General features: G+C 39.4%; 1 protein-coding gene across 2 annotated transcripts in view; it reads right to left on the bottom strand.

Moving 5' to 3' along the window:
* Positions 1–7,001: 7,001 nt before the first annotated feature.
* The window catches only part of Lgsn (lengsin, lens protein with glutamine synthetase domain), a 31,839-nt gene continuing 17,819 nt past the window's right edge, over positions 7,002–21,021 (bottom strand). For both annotated transcript variants that reach the window (XM_036168499.1, XM_036168500.1), the window contains 2 exons: positions 15,668–15,834; positions 7,002–8,393 (listed from right to left, as the gene is read on the bottom strand). In XM_036168499.1, the coding sequence (XP_036024392.1) occupies positions 7,194–8,393; positions 15,668–15,834 (1,367 nt within the window). In that variant the 3' untranslated portion in view covers positions 7,002–7,193. The remainder of the gene's footprint in view (positions 8,394–15,667; positions 15,835–21,021) is intronic.

Below are 21,021 nucleotides of genomic sequence, written 5' to 3'. Positions count from 1 at the left end.
GCAGCAAAGGAAAAAGGCCAAGTGACTTATAAAGGCAAACCCATCAGAATAACAGTCAATTTCTCGATAGAGATTTGAAAGCCAGAAGGACCTGGACAGATATAATGCAGACACTAAGAGACCATGGATGCCAGCCTAGACTAATATACCCAGCAAAACTTTCAATCATCATAGATGGAGTGAACAAGACCTTCCAAGACAAAACCAGATTTAAACAATACTTATTCACAAACCCAGCCCTACAGAAAGCACTAGAAGGAAAATTCCAACCTAAGGAAGGCAGATATACCCACAAAAACACAGGCAATAGAAAACACCACAGCAGTAAACCCCAAAGAAGAGAAGTACACACACACTACCACCAAAAAATAAAAATAACAACAGGAATGAACAATCACTGGTCATTAATATCCCTTAATATCAATGGACTTAATTCACCTATGAAAAGACACGCACTAACAGAATGGATACGAAAACAGGACCCATCGTTCTGTTGCATACAAGAAACACACCTCAAATTCAAAGACAGACACCTCCTAAGAATAAAAGTCTGGGAAAAGACTTTCCAATCAAATGGTCTTAAGAAGCAAGCTGGTGTAGCCATCCTAATATCCAGCATCATAAACAAAAATCAATCAAAACAGATGACGAAGGACATTACATACTCATCGCAGGAAAGATCCACCAAGATGAAGTCTCAAATCTGAACATTTATGCCCCAAACACAAGGGCACCCACATATGTAAAAGAAACATTACTAAAGCTTAAATCACATATAAAACCCCACACATTAATAGTGGGAGACTTCAACACCCCACTTTCACCTCTGGACAGATCGGCCAAATTGAAACTTAACAGAGACATAATGGACTTAAATGATATTATGGCTCAAATGGACTTAATCGATATCTACAGAACATTCCACCCAAACAAAAAAGAATATACCTTCTTCTCAGCACCCCATGGAACCTTCTCTAAAATCGACCACATACTTGGCCACAGAGCAAATCTCAACACATACAAAACAATTGGAATAACCTCCTGTGTTCTATCAGACCACCATGGTTTAAAGTTAGATTTCAACAACAGAAAAAACTACAGAAATCCTACAATCTCATGGAAACTGAATAATGCTCAACTGAATCACCAATGGATTAAGGAAGAAATAAAGAAAGAAATTAAGGACTTCCTAGAGATCAATGAAAATGAATACACCACATACACTAACTTATGGGATACTATGAAAGCAGTGCTAAGATGGAAATTCATAGCACTGAATGCCCACATAAAGAAGCTGGAGAAATCTCACGCTAGTGACTTGACAACGCACCTGAAAGCCCTTGAACAGGAAGAAGCAAAGTCTCCCAGGAAGAACACACGCCAGGAAATTATCAAATTGAGAGTTGAAATCAATAAAATAGAAATAAAGAGAACAATACAAAGGATTAATGAAACAAAGAGTGGATTCTTTGAGAAGATCAACAAGATAGACAAGTCCTTATCCAAACTAACCAAAAGACAGAGAGAGCACATCCAAATTAACAAAATCAGAAATGAAAAGGGGGACATAACAACAGACAATGAGGAAATCCAGAGAATCATCAGGTCATACTTCAATAACCTCTACTCCACAAAACTGGAAAATCTAAAAGAAATGGATAATTTTCTGGATAGGTACCACATACCTAAGTTAAATCAAGACCAGATAAACCATTTAAATAGTCCAATGACCCCTAAGGAAATAGAATCAGTCATTAAAAGTCTCCCAACCAAAAAAAAAGCCCAGGACCAGATGGTTTCACTGCAGAATTCTACCAGATCTTCAAAGAAAACTTAATACCAATACTCTTTAAATTGTTCCACACAATAGAAGCAGAAGGTATATTACCAAACTCCTTCTATGAGGCTACTATTACCCTGATTCCTAAATCAAACAAAGATGCAACAAATAAAGAGAACTACATACCGATCTCCGTCATGAACATTGATGCAAAAATACTCAATAAAATTCTGGCAAACAGACTCCAAGAACACATCAAAACAATTATCCACCATGATCAAGTAGGCTTCATCCCAGGGATGCAATGGTGGTTCAACATACGAAAGTCCGTCAATGTAATACACCATATAAACAAACTCAAAGAAAAAAAAACACATGATCATCTCACTAGATGCAGAAAAGGCATTTGACAAAATCCAACACCCCTTCATGATAAAGGTCTTGGAGTGACCAGGAATACAGGGAACATACCTAAACAAAACAAAGGCAATCTACAGCAAGCCAACAGCCAACATCAAATTAAATGGAGAGAAACTCAAAGCAATACCACTAAAATCAGGAACTAGACAAGGCTGTCCCCTCTCCCCATACTTATTCAATATAGTACTTGAAGTTCTAGCCAGAGCTATAAGACAACACAAAGAGATTAAGGGGATACAAATTGGAAAGGAAGAAGTCAAGCTTTCCCTATTTGCAGATGACATGATAGTATACATGAGTAACCCCAAAAATTCAACCAAGGAACTGATACAGCTAATAAAAACCTTTAGCAACATAGCAGGATACAAGATCAACTCAAAAAAATCAGTAGCCCTCCTATATACAATAGACAAACAGGCTGAGAAGGAACTCAGAGATACATCACCCTTTACCATAGCCACAAATGATATAAAATACCTTGGGGTTACTCTAACTAAGCATGTGAAGGACCTATATGACAAAAACTTTAAGTCCCTGAAAAAAGAAATTGAAGAAGATGTCAGAAAATGGAAAGATCTCCCATGCTCATGGATAGGCAGTATTAACATAGTAAAAATGGCGATCTTACCAAAAGCAATCTACAGATTCAATGCAATTCCCATCAAATTACCAACACAATTCTTCACAGATCTGGAAAGAATAATACTCAACTTCATATGGAAAAACAAAAAACCCAGGATAGCCAAAGGAATCCTGTACAATAAAACAACCTCTGGAGGCATCACAATCCCCGACCTCAAGCTCTACTATAGAGCTACCATAATAAGAACAGCTTGGTACTGGCATAAAAACCAACATGTGGACCATGGAATCAAATTGAAGACCCTGAAATTAACCTGCACACCTATGAACATATAATTTTTGACAAAGAAGCCAAAAATGTACAATGGAAAAGAGAAAGCATCTTCAACAAATGGTGCTGGCATAACTGGATGTCAATGTGTAGAAGGCTGCAAATAGATCCATATCTGTCACCGTGCACAAAACTTAAATCCAAGTGGATCAAAGACCTCAACATAAATCCAGCTACTCTGAACCTGATAGTAGAGGAAGTAGGAAGTACTCTTGAACGTATTGGCACCGGAGATCACTTTCTAAATATAACACCAGTAGCACAGACACTGAGAGAAACAATCAATCAATGGGACCTGCTAAAACTGAGAAGCTTTTGTAAAGCAAAGGACACGGTCAACAAGACAAAGCGACAGCCTACAGAATGGGAAAAGGTCTTCACCAACCCCACATCTGACAGAGGGCTGATATGCAGAATATATAAAGAACTCAAGAAATTAGACATCAAAATGCCCAACAGTCCAATTAAAAAATGGGCTATAGAACTGAACAGAATTCTCCACAGAGGAAGTTCAAATGGCTGAAAGACATTTAAGGAATTGCTCAACATCCCTAATTATCCTGGAAATGCAAATCAAAACGACTCTGAGATACCACCTTACACCTGTCAGAATGGCTAAGATCAAAAGCACAGAAGACAGCTTATGCTAGAGAGGATGTGGAGCAAGGGGAACTCTCCTCTACTGCTGGTGGGAATGCAAGCTTGTACAGCCACTCTGGAAATCAATATGGCGCTTCCTTAGAAAATTGGGAATCCATCTCCCCCAAGACCCAGCTATAGCACCCTTGGGCATATACCCAAGGAATGCTCAATCATACCACAAAGGCATTTGCTCAGCTATGTTCATATCAGCTTTGTTTGTAATAGCCAGAACCTGGAAACAACCTAGATGCCCTTCAACTGAAGAATGGATAAAGAAAATATGGTACATATACACAGTGGAGTACTACTCAGCAGAGAAAAACAATGACATCATGAGGTTTGCAGGCAAATGGATGGATCTAGAAAAAAATCATCCTGAGTGAGGTAACCCAGACTCTGAAGGACAAACATGGTATGTACTCACTCATAGAAGGATACTAGATGTAAAACAAAGATGACTAGACTGCTACACAACTCCAGGGAGGCTACCTAGAAAACGGGACCCTAGGAAAGACCCAAGGATCACCCAATGACAGAGAAATGGATGAGATCTATATGAACAACCTGGACGACAGTGGAAGTAATGAAGGGCAAGATTTGAGGGAAAGAAAGCTTAGGGGAGCAGGAAATCCCAGCTGGATCAAGAACAGAAAGGGAGAATAGGAATAACAGACCATGATAAATGAGAACAGGAATAGGCAGAGTGCTGGAGAGGTCCCCTTAAATCCACAATGATACATCCTCTGTAGACTGCTGGCAATGGTCGAGAGAAAGCCTGATCTGACCTAGTCTGGTGATCAGATGGCTAAACACCCTAAATGTTGTGCTAGAACTCTCATCCAATAACTGATGGAAGTGGATGCAGAGATCCTCAGCCAGTCCCCAGGTGGAGCTCCAGGTGACCAACTGTCAAGAAAGAGGAAGGTCTGCAAGAGCGTGAATTGTTGAATCCAAGATTGCAAAAAGCACAGGGACAAATAACCAAACGAATTGAAGCACATGAATTATGAACCAAAGGCTGTGGAGCCCCTAGCTGGATCAGGCCCTCTGGATAAGTAAGATAATTGAATAGCTTGAACTGCTTGGGAGGCACCCAGTCTGTAGGACCAGGATCTGTCCTTAGTGCATGAGCTGGCTGTTTGAAACCTTGGGCTTACACAGGGACACTTTGCTCAATCTGGAAGGAGGTGTCAGGACCTGCCTGTACTGAATCCACCAGGTTTGAATGAATTCCCAGGGGTGCCTTGATTCTGGAGGACATGGGAATGGAGGGGAGGGGCTGGGGGAGGGTGGGGTTGGGGGTGAGAGGGGGGAAGACAGGGGAACCCATGGCTGATGTATAAAATTTAAAACACATAATAATAAAGAAAAAATTTAAAAAATAAATTTAAAAAAATTAGTTAACGAAGAAAGAGTTGACTAAAACACATCTACCTGCCCCAAGTTTTCCTTAGTCCTAAACTGTGTTGGCCAATGCTTGCTTTTCACTCTTTTTAGTGAACAAAGGTATACAATTGCACACACCTAATGTGGGTCTCTCTAGAGGCTGCTATAGCAGCACATACTCTAAAACTGACTTGTAATATGTTGTTGAATGTTTTCTGCTGACTACCACACACTTTGACTGATAACTCCCCCAATTATATAATGTCCTCACAATGGGACCTTGCATACTGTACTTTCTAAATTATGCTGATAATGCTATAAAGACAACAAAATAAAGACTGAAAACACTGTGATTAGCAGAGTTTTTATAGCATCTTATAGACATAGCAGTAAAACCAAGAAAACCACTAGACAAGTTTCATTAAGGCTCGTGAACTTATAAAAAAGATTCTCTACAGCTCTATTAGAGTGTGGAATAATACAATTTTTTGCATGAGTGGATCCCTCTAATTAACTCAGATCCCCACCCCAAACCTCAGAAATGAAAAGTTTTCAGAAACTATCTTTCACTGGACCTTTTATCTTTATCCTTTATCCCCCCCCCAATCCTTAACATACACACGCGCGCGTGCACACACACATATGCATGCACGCACACACTCACACAAACAGGAAAGGTGGTACTTTGTTGCAAATATTTCATCATTCTACCTTCTAGAAGATTTTGGCTTGCCTCATCTACTAGGGGCCAGTCAGAAAGAGGGGTAAAGACAGAAAGGAGAAAGCAAGATGCCTGCTATTGTCCACCACAGAACTGAGCTCAAGCTTCCATCGACTGCTTTGCTATAGTCTCTGACTGAACTTAATAACAGCAACACATTCAACACTGTGGATGCTCAGAAAACCACTTGGGTTTTCATTGTGTCTTCCCAACTAACACACTGAGCTCTCATTACCAAAAACAGAATTTCCTGTTCTGAGCTTCCCTTCCTTCTTGCCGTGTGCTGGTTCCCTCTAACTGTTACTCCCAGTTTTAAATGAACATAAAATCTCCTATTTGATCCTAAGCAGTGGAACAATGTTTTCATTTGCAAGGAAGTAGATATTGAACTTGGCCCCAAGGGAGGCTAAATTTTGGTGATAAGTCGCAAGATTATCACAGTCAAAGAAAGGCCTGGAACATTTTCTAGTCTCCAGAGAAACAACAGCCTCTGTGGCAACGTAATTAGTAATTTAGGTGTGTGTTGAAGCTGCAGACAGAGCCTGGGCTACCCAGGCAGTCATTCTCCCTCTCCACTCTGGAGCAGAGCTGTTTCAAAGGGATGTCTGCTTTCGAAGAATGGAGCAAAGCTGTCTGAGCAACCCAGGCCCCTTTCACCCTTCCTGCATCATGGTGCGTTGTTTAAAGAAAGGCTTCTACCACTTTTTAAGTCTGACCTTGGTGTTACCTGATTCTTTGTCCTGTCATTTGATTCTAGGGGACCTTGAAAGCCGTGAAATCACTGAGCCCTTAAAGAGGTGCTAGAGAAGTATCAAATGTGAAAGGAGAACCTCCGGGCCTGTCATGTTCTGCTTTGTGCAACTTGACACGTCTGAAACCATCATAGCGATGCACAGCCGACCTCAAGATGTTCTCATTAATAAGATTTTGCTAATGTATCTGTCTCCCAGGTGGGCAAGACCGATGCCTATACTTGACAGTGTTTCTTCTTTTTACCCCAGTCTTTAAAAGTCTGCCTCCTAATACTTATCTCTTTCTTGAACGTATGAATATGTGGTTTGCCCCTAAACACTGCCTACCAGGCTAACAACACAAAGCAAATGAGAGACTGTCAGGCTGGGTAAGTTTGCATATGCTGCTTCACTGCAAATTTATTGTTTATATCTGAGATCAGAATCTCAACAGTCCCATTTCATCTGCCCAATGATAGGGTTGGGGTAGAGGTGGGGCACGGAAGACTGTCTAGTATTGTTAATGACAGAGGCTCAATCTTCTCTTTCTGATGGCTTAACTGCTTGTCATAATAACATCTCCAAAGTCAAGAGTCCCGTCTATATAAAATACTCCAGGAATTTATTCCCCTCTGCGTCTGTTTCTTCATTTTCCAATTCATACTTCTTCATGGCAACAAAATAGCGGATGAAAGTCTCTCCCAGAGCCTGCTTCAGACACTGATCTTGCTCCAGGGCCACCAGGGCATCCTCCATCTTCAAAGGGATCTCAGAAGGTTCTGGTTGCTCAAGATCCTGACTCTCCTCTGAACCCGCCCAAGCACTGTCACTGCTCTGAAGTCCATCCAAGCCTGCAGCCACAGTGGCGGCCAGCACCAGGTATGGGTTCGCGGTTGCTGAACCCAGTTTATTTTCTATCTGGGTGCCTTTGTCGCCATGACACTTGATGTTCAAGGCACAGCTGTTGTCGTTGTATCCCCACGTGGTGGGCACACTGTCCTTCAGGTCTCTGCTGTCTTTGCAGTAGCGCTTGCGGCAGCTGACGGCAGGGGCCATCAGGCAGCTCAGAGCCGCAGAGTGCTTCAGGAGGCCTGCCAACCACTTCTTCCCGGTGAGTGTGAGCCGCTCCACCCCAGAACCACTGCAGAACATGTTTGTCTTTCCACCGACATCCCAGACGCTATGAGACAAAACTCCTGAATTGCAGAATCCAGTCTCAATGACAAGGCTTGCTATATAGTTATATCTCCTGGCCACTTCTTTGACACCTGTTCTGAGGGTGAATGCATTGTCGGCTGAGTTAATGCCAAACTCAGGGAGGAAACAGATCTCCATCTGCCCAGGCCTGGTAGAAGATGAGAAGCTTTCCACGTTGGCTCCAGTGTGATACAGACCATCAACCAGCTCCTGCATGAAGGGCTGGTCGTGGTTACTCAGTAATGTCGAGGCAGGAAAAGATATGGTCTTGGAATTGATCACTTCGGGCACACCAAAAATGCAGAAATCATAGATGAAGGCAGAGAGCAGGGAGAAGCCAGCGTCCTGCAGCTGGCGCAGCTGCCTTTTGGCAATGTACCTGGGGGAAGTCGGCAGAGGCTCTCCAGTCACCGTGAAGGTGTCACAAATCACCCGCGCCGTCCTCTCTGCCCACGGCAAGACTCTGAAGGTGGACAGCTCTGGCATGAGCACAATGTCACTATTGAAGCACGTGGCTCTTATGTGATTCACCTCATTGTCCTTAGGGTTCGGCATCAATTCCAGATAACCACGGGGCATGAAAACACCGTGGATCACTTTTTCCTGAAGAAGAAAGGATAAATGAACTAGGTCCTGGGATGTGAAGACAACAGGGGAGAAAATCTTGGTAATATGAAATGTAAGTCTAATATCTTCGAGTTAATATTAACTCTCAGATAAACGTTTTAAGATTCAGAATAAATATCCAAAAATTCAACATTGAAAGAACCATTTTTTCATAAAGATCTTTTTACAAACATCTTTTAAATATTTAAATGCAAGCCTTGATATGCCCTTAGATGTGGAAAACAGCAATAATAAATGTTTCACTGTTGCTCAGTCTGGAAGGAGGTGACAGGACCTGCCTGTACTGAATCCACCAAGTTTAAATGAATCCCCAGGGGTGCTTTGATCCTGGAGGAGATGGGAATGGAGGGGAGGGGCTGGGGGGAAGGTGGGGATGGGGGAGGGAGGGGGAGGACAGGGGAACCCATGGCTGATGTATAAAATTTAAAACACATAATAATAAAAAAAAATATTTTAAAAATAAATAAATAAATAAAAATAAATGTTTCACATAGGTATAAATAAATGCTTTCAGGATGAAGAATGGTACAATATAGCAAAAAGAAAAAGGTTTATAACTTTGTGGAAATACTTAAAATTATTGCAATCAAAAATATTTTACAATGCATTTCACTTTATAGTGCGGTTTCCAAGATCTCAGATAAGGCTTCTCCTTGACTTGTTCTGTAATATTTTATTACTTACGTATTTTTATTTTTACTTTATATATTTAAGTGGTATATTGCAGTCATCTCATACATGTAAGCAATGTGTACTGATGACATGGTTTCCATTGCCTCAAATTGCTGATAAAAATATCTAACAAGTTATTATGAACTATACTTACTACACTGTGTCAGAGAATTGAGACTTGCAACTCCTATGTTTCCATGCTCATTAACTAGCCTTCCTCCATTTTTCTCCCTTCCACTTTTCCCACCTGTTGGAATCACCATCCTGTTTAGATCAACATTTTAGTATCCACATGTGGAAAAGAACATGCAATATTTGTTTTCTGTCTCACTTGTTTCACTTAATTTAATATGTATGCTCCAGGCTGGGCTGTGGTGGCGCACACCTGTAATCCCAGCAACTTGGGAGGCAGAGCCAGGTGGATCTCTGTGAGTTCGAGGCCAGCCTGGTCTCCAAAGCGAGTTCCAGGAAAGGTGCAAAGCTACACAGAGAAACCCTGTCTCAGGAAAAAAAAAAAAAAAAAAAAAAAAGTATGCTCCAGTTTCATCCATTCTGCACCAAATTATAGGTTTAATTTTTTATGTCCAAATAATGTTATATATATATATATATATCACATTTTTCTTTCTTTATCTTTTTATTCATCAATATAAATCAAGGTTGTTTCTATATCTAATTATTGTGACTAGTACAGTAATAAATAGATCCACTATATGATCCAGCTTTCCCACTTGTAGGTAAATATCAAAAAATTATATCAGTCTATTAAAAAGATACAAGTGAAGCCATGGTTGTGCTTTATTCTGTTGTAATCTCCAGTTGACTCTCAGAATTCTACAGAAGGAATCCTACATCTTTGTTGGAGAGGAGACTTGGGTCAGACCAACAGGAAACAAGATAGCTGTCTCAGACCGCAAGAGCCAGGACTTCTGAGAGATTTACTCCTCTCTTCACTGATACAACCCACTTAAGAATTATCCACTTGACTGTCTCACAGAGTCCTAGAAACGTTCTCTGTGGTTGTGAACCTCTATCTCCAAAGTCACAGTTTCCAAATGAAGTGTCCAGGTCAGTGTGAACTGGGTGCCAGCAGCTCAGACCACTGGTTACAGCTCTTTTATTAATAGTTGAAATGGAATGAAGCAAGTTTCGGGATGGTATGAGTCAGCATCTATGTCCATAAAACAAGTGTTCATCTAGACAATGGCTGAGGCCATTTCCAGCAATGTATCTCTTAAATCCAATGGGCTTACATGTTTAACTTGGCTATGTCTCTGGCAACAGAGAAGTCATGAGATTATAAAGCTGGACAGATACATTTTTAAATTTTTTTTAAATTGTGGGAGAACCTCAACGTGGGTGGAAAAAAGTCCCTGACTATCAAAAGTAGTTTTCATAAATTCAGTGAGTATCGTGGGGTTAATACAAACATCCTAACACTCCACAAGTGTGGTTATATTGTGTTCCCCAAAATATTGTGCACCCTAATAAACTCTTCTGGGGTCAGAGAACAGAACAGCCACTAGATATAGAGGTCAGAAAATGGTGGCTCACACACCTTTAATCTTAGCATTCAGATGGCAGAGATCTGTCTGGATCTCTGTGAGTTCAAAGCCACACTGGAAAGAGCCAGGAGTGGTAACAAGAGCCTTTAATCCCAGGAAGTGATGGCAGAAAGTAGAAAGGTATTTAAGGCGTGAGGACCAGGAACTAGAGCCTGGTTAAGCTTTTAGGCTTTTGAGCAACAGTTCAGCTGAGATTCATTCTGGATGAAGAGTCAGAGGCTTCCAGTCTGAGGAAACAGGATCAGCTGAGGAATTGGCAAGGTGAGGTGGCCGTGGCCTGTTCTGCTTCTCTGATCTTCCAGCATTCACCCCAATACCTGGCTCCAGGTTTGTTTTTAATTAATAAGAACCTTTACGATTCATGCTACACACAAGTGACATTAGTTTGCTCACATCATCCACAGGGGAAAAAAATGGCTACTGTGCAGGGCCAGCAAATCTGCAAGATCACATGGACTGGCTCCTTCAATGACCTACCACCTTTACATACACTCTTAAGTACCACTTGGACTTAACTGATCTAAGTCTGTGCTCTCCCACCCCACCCCCCTTATTTTTTGGTTGGTTAGTTGAGACAAGTTCTCATGAAGCTCTTGCTTGCCTTGAATGTATTGTGCTGGTCTAGAATTCCTCGTCCTCTTGTCTCTGCTTCCTGAAGGCTGAAGTTACAGGTGTGCATCACCATATCTAGCCCCCAAATTTGCTTTTACCAGCAATAAAGAAGGGAATCACACACTCTTTTGGGAGTTGTACACATCAATTTTATGTATATCCACATGTGTGTGCACACATGTTCACTTACGTCCACATGGTGAAATTTCTGTATGAACTATTTTAATACTAAATTTTACTGAACAAAAAGTAATGCTATTTCCCTTTTTGATTATTTTTAGTTCAAAAATCTATACGGTGGTAGTGTTTATCTAAAATGAAGGATAATGTATTTTATTCATGAAACCTCTGAGAGATCACACAATCCAAATCTGTATCATCGTCACTTTGCTGTGAACCATGGAAAACAGATGGTCACCATTGGACTCCAGCAGTCCTTTGCAAACTGGAAGAATAGCAAAAACTCACACTTTATTCTTTAGGCTCTTCAATCTGTGAGGTTCAGAGCACTTTTTTAATATACATATGTTCTCTTTTTTATACATTTTGGACATACATCAGAACTTAAACCATTCTCCATTAGCTGTGAGATATATTTAAACTTCTGCACGAATGTATGAATAGCTCCATCCATGACAATAATTATGTATATAGTACTAAGTACTGAAATGGCTTCATACTTCAAGACAGATCTCTCTGAACCTGATGGAAATTCTGGCAGACTAAGTTGAAACCTTATGGAACCTCTTATTTGGAACACAATGAAGGGTCACCTTTTCAAACAACCCAAGAATTGGTTATAAGATCTATAGTAACATAATCATACTTCTATTAAATCTAAGATAGAACTCACATTATCCATATATAATTTAAAGCAAATCAACCCTTTGGTAGATCAAAACACTATAAGTTTGTTGAAAGGTTGAATGTGCTAATGTCTTTAAGATATTTTGTTCGGTATCAGGCACATGGGAACCTTTCTAAACAGTAGAGATGCCAAATCATCACAGTTTTCCACTTTGGCCTCTTCCAGTGGTATACCAGACTTTCCCTCTAGTCTCAGCAGATGATCTGGTTTTTTGTTTTTATAAAATCAATGTTTTCACTTAAAATAGGAAGTAACATTTAGTCCAGATAAAGGATAAAAGGATATTAAAGCTGAGCTGGAGGCAGTAGATACAGAACAAAACAATATCACTGAATTGTTAAGTGATGGGTCACAGGCTGCTTTAGTTTGAGAAAGTTTTTCCAAGTTCTATAAATAGAGATTATGTTATTTCTTTCATTTGTTCATAGTCTAGCTGAATAACATTTTATTTCCATAAATAAAAATGATTTAAATTTGTACATATAATCCCAGTGCTGAGAAGGGGAGGTGAACATGGGCTCCCATCCCTAACCAAGAAGTTATCTGAAATTGACAGCCACTTGCAGAGAAAAAGTTAGTTTTCTCCAATAGCGTCTCACTGGGTATATTAGCTACACTTTGGGGTAGACTTCATCTCAAGTGGTAGATGCCTAACACAATGCTATTTTTGTAGACCTTTTGTCTCAAATTTCTTTGGGTTTTTCCCCTCGTCTGTCTGGTCTTTTGCTCATGTATTTTGGTTTCCATTTTTGTGGTGTGTGAGAAAGACAGAGAGATAGAGATAGGGAGTTTCTTGTATTTTTATTTTGGTTTTGTTTGCTTGTTTGTTTTAGTCTTTAAAGAGGGAAAGAAAAGGCATGGAATGTGGAGACATGAGGAGGATCTGGAAGAAGTTAGGGAAGGGATGAAGCATAATCAGAATATATTATATGAAAATGTTTTTCAATAAAAAAATCTAAGTTACTTTTTTATAAAGCCACAGACTATTGATTTCATATTTTTGCCAAAGAGATGTCTCACACATAATTCAATATATGTGTGTGTATTTCATATTAGCTTATACAAATGAACTTACATGTTCACAAAAATGTCCAAAATATATTATTTAGCCTTAACTCATTAATATTTGTGATAAAATATTAATTATACCTTCAAAAGTTCTAAAATAAATTAAAAGAGTTTTAACAATGTATGCTCTAGATTATAAAATTAGAATAAAAGAATAATGAACAAAAACTATCCAAAGGAGAATTATTTGAAAACAAAGGCTATGAAGAAGCAAAGCAATGAGAAGGATGTGTGTTGACTTACATCAAATTCCCAGGATAAAACAGTTCCTTCCAAGCCAAGTCAGGGAGGGAAAGTCTTTTGATATGTGGAGTATTGAACAAGAAAACCAGTGCTCTCAATAGCAGTGTTAAGCGCAGACATTTTCTTCTATGTCAATGAAATCAATCTTCCACAAATTTAGAAGGATCAGCTCTATTTGGGGGAAAGCTGTTTCATGGAAGCACTGGAATAGTGTTCTAAGTGTTTGGTTTTCAGGGGCCTCTAGTGAAATAGGTGATCAGAATGTGTCAAAAAACAGAATAGCAGGCAGGTTGGTGTTGTGGTCTCAGGTAAGTGTCTGAAATGTCAGTTTGCTTTATCACAGAAGATAACTCATGTGAATTATCCTCTGGTCCTGCCCACAGTGATTTCACATTTTCTTATCAGAATTAATGAACATATAGAGTTCTTACTAAATGTAGAAGAAACAGTATCTATGGGCTATTTACAGACAAGACTGAACACTTTAAAATCATTGACTGGTTGATTGATTGCTTGACTGATTATGAGTGTATGTGTGTGAGCATGTGTGTGAAGGGGTGGTCAGATGACAGCCTGTGACGATCAGTTCTCTACTTCCACCATGCAGGTTCAAGAGAGAGAACTCAGGATCTTAATGACAAGCACTTTTACCTTTCCACCTGTCTTGCTGGCTCCCAAAGAATGTTTTATGAAAGAAATTTAAACTGTTCAAATTCTCTGAAAACTGTTTTGAAAATAGCCCCTTTCATCAGCACAAAGAAAATTTACAATTTGATATTTAAGCAAAAAGATACGACATAGTATAGAAATAGTTGGTGTTGTAGAATATTATTTTAAGGTGTGTTACTTTAGTGTATGTTGCATTTATTTAACTTTGTAAACCTGTGTTACTGTGCCTTTCAAAAACACCTGATGGTCTAATAAAGATCTGAACAGCCATTAGCAAGGCAGGAGAGAGAAATAGGCATGGTTAGCAGGCCAAGAGAATATATAGAAGGAGAAAGAGTGAGAGAGAAGGAGAGGAGGATGCAAGGAGCCAGCCACCTAGTTATACAGCCAGCCACAGAGTAAAAGTGAAAGTTAGATATACAGAAGTAAGAAAAGGAAAAGCCCAGAGGCAAAAGGTAGATGGGATAATTTAAAGTTAAGAAAAACTCAAGAAATAAGCCAAGCTAAGGCCAGGCATTTGTAAATAAAAATAAGCCTCAGGTGGATCTCTGTGAATTCAAGGCCAGCCTGGTCTACAAAGCGAGTTCCAGGACAGGCTCCAAAGCTACAGAGAAACCCTGTCTCAAAAAACCAAAAAAAAAAAAAGCCTCTGTGTGTGCTTTATTTGGAAGCTGGGTGTGGCAGGCCCCAAAAAAATTTGTAAGGCCCATTGGCACACATCTGTAATCTAAGCTACTTGGAAATATAAAACAAGAGGATCACGTGGTCTAGGTTGGCCAGGATTGTACAAAAGGATCCTTTATTTTATATACACATAAATTGTGTAAATAGATAGATAGATAGATAGATAGATAGATAGATAGATAGATAGATAGATAGAATTCTCAGGATGCTTAACTTTTACATTTTCTTAAAAATTAGTGCTGTCTGATACCCCTTTCTCACAAACTTGATGTTTAATAATCCCAACAAATCAGTCACTAAAATACACATGATATAAATTAAACAAACAAAAAAAAAAAAAAACTAGAAAAATCCTTAAAGGTATCCACAAATGCAATGCTTCTTGATATCACTATTTTCAAAACAATATTCATTAAGTCATTTAATGACAATTGGGTATTTTCATATCTGAATTGCTGCTGAAAGGATATGCTTTTTATCTAGCAAGTCATCTCTACTTAATCATTTCTACCTTTCATGTTTGCTCTTGGGTCTTGGGTTGCAATTTTCTCATGTCAAATAAAATATAATCTTTATAATTGCATTATGAAAAGAAAAGAGAGTTCTGTAGAGTAAAATTGTTCAAGGCAGAAGGACTGAAATAACCAGCCTTAATTAGTTTCCTATTTCTATTGGGTAAAGGAATTGCTATTGTGTGTTCGTCTCCTTGGGGAGCAATAATGTGGGGAGGGATAAGGAAAACAACAAAACAAATTATTGCCTTTCAACTCCAATTGCTGTGTAGATTACAAGAAAATGCAGATGAGTAATAAAGAGCATTTGCTTGCTAATGGTCATGAAATCACACTTATCATAACTGGAAAACTCACTTGGAAAAACTGTGCAGGGATGCTCTTAGATCTGGAGACACCATGCAAGTCTGTTGCTTCAAATCGTACAAACTGGAGGTGGTTTTTGGCCATTTCTTGTTTAATGTGTTTCATTCTAGAAGAAAGTTGAGGCGGGATCATAGTCTGAGCATTGTCCCTGGTGTGATCTGTGGAGTAATGATTTGAAGTCACTAGATCAGGATGTACCAAAAAGCAGAAGGGTAGATAGACATGGGGAAATAGTCACTAGGGTTACAAACAAGAGCAACATAGGCCAATCACGTGGATCATAACTTCACACAGGGATCTTACCTCTCTCTTACCTGTGTTACAGTCATCCCAAGAGCACTAAGTACCCTCAGAAAGTATTCATCAGTTAGGACATGTCTAAGAAGATGATGATGCTACAGTGCTTGCTGAAAGCACTTGCTCATGGAAAATAGCAAGAAAAGAAAGAACAAAACAAAACAAAACTGCAAAAAGAAAAAAGAAAAGAAAAGAAACCAAGCAAACAAAAAAGCAATCTTTGTTTATGGAAGACGATGGGTAGTCTGACAGCTTTGGAAACACGTAAGTTGCCTAGACATGCCTATCATTAACATTTTAGAATTTCTTGGATTAACCTGTCATATCTAAACTGTAGGTTCCTATGTACTCGGAGGTAAAATCGTATGTTTTTTTGTTTGTTTGTTTGTTTTGATGTATTGGCCCCTTTTTCCTTTCCTTTCATTTTGTTTTCCAAAAGTTACCTTCCATTTTGTAATGACATGTGAGTCTTTGACGTGCATGGCTCTGTCAAATTTTACATTTATTGAAACAAAAATGGGAGCGGAGATGAAAACCTGGGTCAGAAATCTAATAAAATGTCCATTTCCAGAATTTTAAGATAGTCTGAAAATTCTAAAATTGTGGAGCTAGGGAAGACTTGGGATGCATAGTTAATGTAGCCAATCCATTTGCCTGAGTCCCAGAGAGACACACAAAGTAGGAACCCAAGTCTCCCCCCAAGTCTCTCTCCCCACCCCACCCCACACACACACCACTGTCAATTTGGAAGCTACAGTCTATTTTTCTGGATTCCTGGTAGGGATGAATAGACAATCTGTACCCATGGACAGAAAGCCAGGTCCACAGTATGTATTATAAACACCACTATCAAGACTTTAAGGGAGGATGACAGAACAGAGACTCAGCACAAATCAAGGACCCCATACACACACACACACTCCATAGCTTTACTTTCAGGCCTGGCATCCTTCCCACCCTCTGTGTGTCTCTGCTTCTTCATTGTTAAAATATTGCCTGCTTCGTGAGCTTGTTATGAGGATTAAACAAGGTATTTAACAATGCTGTGAGTCAATAAGCACCATGTAAGTGCTACTTAAATGCAAAAGGTGTGAGCCCAATTACTCTAACTCCAGTAAATAGTCCCGTGATCGTGCCTGCATTTGAACACCCATCAATCTGTCACACCACTGACATCAAACAGCTATAATTTTTAAGTGATAACTGGGTATCAGTTTTCAAGATATAATTAGGCTTTAAAATAAGCATAAAGCTTGACAGTATGAAAACACAGATTGAGCAGATTTTAAATACATGAAGCATGAGGAAAACAAATTACTGGTTCCACCTATGCACATATATTAGATATAATGTCCTGTCACTGATACGTCTGGCTACTGTGGGACTCCTGAGGGTTTATAACTACCTTCCATTTAATACAAACAATTAGGCTGTAGCAATTAGAATGTTATGGGCTAAATTAACAGTTGGTGTGTTCCCACCTTACTCTAAAACATTGGGTGTTCAGCCCAAGTTGAATAAAGTTGCTTGTATAAAACTCATAAGCAATTTAAAATATGGAAGAGAAAAGACGTCATTCTATTATCACACCAATGATGAGATGGCAAGAAGTCTTACGAGCTATGTCTTATCTGTATCTTCTAAACGTCCTACAATAAATATATATTGTATTATTTTTAAGTTTTTCTTATCATTTTTAATTTCTAAGCATACAAACTAACAGGTTTCATTATGAATTTTTTTTGGTTTTTTTTTAGATAGGCTTTCTCTGTGTTGCTCTGGAACTCACTCTGTAGATCAGGCTGGCCTTAAACTTGGAGATCCATCTGCCTCTGCCTCTACCACCCAGCTCATTATGACATTTTTAACCATATGTGCCATTATCCTTTGCTCTATTCACTGACTTCTTCCTCTGTCTGCCTAATCCTCTCTGTTCCCTCCAAATACACCCTCTTTTATTTTACAATGAAAAAATATTCATCTACTTACAGTCAACCACTCAAGGTAGGTATTTTTATCATGACGTACTTTTTTTCAAACTGGTTCTGTACCTAAGAAGTAATCACAAAGAGCCTCGCCCTAAAACATACCTTAAATTACAATATGGGAAAACTACAAGCATTAAACATGCCATCAAACTGAAAGGTGAGGTAATTTGGAGACATGAGAAACTGTAAAAAATAAAGCATAGTCATCTGGAACATCTGTGTAACGTGACTACACTGTAGACAGGCCAACGCCACATGCACGGCAGCCCACCCATGCTGAGCTGAGGCTGGGCAGTGAGCACACGCCTTCGTTTTCTAGGGCAGCCACAACTGGTGCTGAAGATGAAATGCTTAATAGGTATCTGTATTCCTTCAACTGAAGACTAAACGTCCAAGATCAAAGATAGCAACAGGGATGTTTCTTCAGAGGCTTCTCTCTGGAGCTTTGAATTGATGATCTTCTAATACCTCTTAGTGGTCTTCTCTCTGTTCGAGTCCATGTCTTAATGTCTCCTTATGAGTATACCAGTTACACTGGGTACATGTCACCTTATTGCCTTAAGATCCTGACTCCAAATGCAGTCTAAGGTGCTGAGGGCAAGAACTATGAAAACTGTGGAGAGGTATATTTCAGCTAATTGTATTATCCCCTTCCCATATTCTTCAGTGTCCTTATTGGGATGTGCTTGCCATGTTTCAAAGTCACCTGTTTGCTATCAGTCTGTCATACTTTTGCATATCAGCCCATGAGAATGGGGCTTAGTTCTGTTTGCTGTCATAGCTTCGATGCCTATAAAGACGCTGGCCATAACAGGCATTCAGTAAATACTCCTCTAGTGAATGAGTATACATGTGAATGAACAAATTAATATATCCTGTATGATATGACCTTGTCTGACTATTAAATAAAATTTAGTATCAGATATTTTAGAATTTATATCCTTAGTATCAATTATTTTTCATTTAAAAATTCAATTCTTTCACCAAATAGGAGAGCCTGATCTAACCTAATTTCATTTTCAAAGCATCTACTCATCTTGCTGCATCGTAGTCTGTATGTCTTCCCTTCAAATAAATCATATTTGTTATTTCCAATTAAGCCTTTCGGTCAGTCTTTCCCAGCTGTACATGATGAATAGCAGGAAGATAATTACCAGTTCAGGGGCTCATTTGTTTTTCTTCCAGTGTGATTTCTGGGAGGTGTTCTCCTAGCCTATCCCCTCAGAGGACTAACAAATTAAATCAATGTGCTTTTAGAGGGGAAGTTTTACTGCTCTGTTTAGAGTGGGAAATAAGAAAACTAAAATTAAAGAAAGGAAACCTCAATGCTCAAGAGCATCTAGAAGGCCTCGGAGAAACGTCATCTGCATTCTGAGAAGATGAGGTATAGTAGGTAGCTGTTCTATCTATGACCTTGAAGCACTGCCCTAGAGATATAGCAGGTAACTGCTCCACCTGCCTATGACCTTGAAGTACATGCCCTGGGTCATGGCCTCTCTGTGATCCTTAAGACCTGAGGTGTACACAGGCATCACTCTCTTTGCTCCCTCATGGGACTTGGATGTGGGACTGATCCAGGAGGCAGGAACAGTGTTCCAGAGCCTGTGTCAATTCTGTTCTGTATAGTGAGTTTTTCCCTTTAATAAATTCTTTTGCCCATTAAACAGGGTCCATGGATTTGTCATTATAATGAGGATATATTCACTTCCCAAGAAAGCTATTGTTGCTTATAAGAGATGAATTGAACAGGAATGTGAGTTTCCAGAAATATCAAATTCAGGGCTGGCTCAGTGGGTAAAGGTGCTTGCTGCACAGTGTTCCACCCCAGGATGGAAGGAGAGAACTGACTCCCAAAAGTTGTCCTCTGACCTCTACATGTGTTCCATGACTTACGTGAACTGGCAGTTACACATATATCATAACACATACTGATAATAATAATGATGATAATGACCATGATAATAAATGGTTATTATTTATTTAAACAAAACAGAAATACAAATTCAAAAATGAGGACAAATGTGTGTCAAAATGCACTCTGTAACACATGCAGCTTGTTCCTGGGATTCTGCCCTCCCTATCTGGAGTCCATGGGCCTTCATCCATGTGGATGCCGTGTGCATGGTTGCTGTGAGAACACCTAGTTAGTGTAAGGAGGCCTGGACCTCCAGGTGCAGTGTCAGCCACAGACAGTGCTGTGGAGTCCAGGTGGTACAATAAACAGGTGCCAGCCAGAAAAAAAGTCAACAAATAAATAAATGGTAAAATAATGTGGGCACAAAGGAGCTGATCTTTAAAAACTTAGTTATTTTTTGAAAAATCTCAGAGTCATTGAAAAAATACTCATCAAAATTGCTTCTAGTTATTTGAAGGAATGGTTTTCACATATATTTTTATTTGATATTTTATTTGGTGGTTTGTTTGGACTTACAGGCTGTAAGAGTTTAATCCAGCCTATTCCATAAGGGTGGCCACATCCTTAGTCACAACTAGGTGCAGAGAGAGTGCAGAGAACACTGGTGTTTGATTTAAGATTGAGATGCCTAAATTCCATCTTTATTTTTCTGTCTGAAACTAGGACATAGAATCAAAATACACAAAAACATACAAAACATCCTTCATAAAGGCGACTTGGCCACCATGCTTTGTTAGTCTTTCCAATGTTTAGAACCCTATTTGAATTTATTGGAAATATTTACTTATTAGGAAATCTTATGAAACAAAATTTGGAGTTCAAACTTTCCTTAAACAAGATCTGGCAATTCTTGAACACTTCTCCACAGTACTGCGGCTAGAGCCCTGAGGTAGCCTGAGTGGCACGGCCATCTTTTACCTCATGGGGCAGCAAACAGCCTCCAAACTCCCGTTTTAGTACAAAAGCAGCCACAAGCAACATGTATTTACAAAAAGCATCTATCAAGCTGAATCTGGCCAGTGGGCCATAACTTGTTACACCCCTCACGTTCTTACCACTATTCACCACCCTCTTTTTTTGGGGGGGGTGGTGTTCAAAACAGGGATTCTCTGTGTAGCTTTGAGCCTTTCCTGGAACTTGCTTTG

The sequence above is a fragment of the Onychomys torridus genome, chromosome 18, assembly GCF_903995425.1.
Source record: "Onychomys torridus chromosome 18, mOncTor1.1, whole genome shotgun sequence".
NCBI lineage: Eukaryota > Metazoa > Chordata > Mammalia > Rodentia > Cricetidae > Onychomys > Onychomys torridus.
Note: the sequence above shows the minus strand (reverse complement) of the source record. Positions and strands in the feature narration are given on the sequence as shown.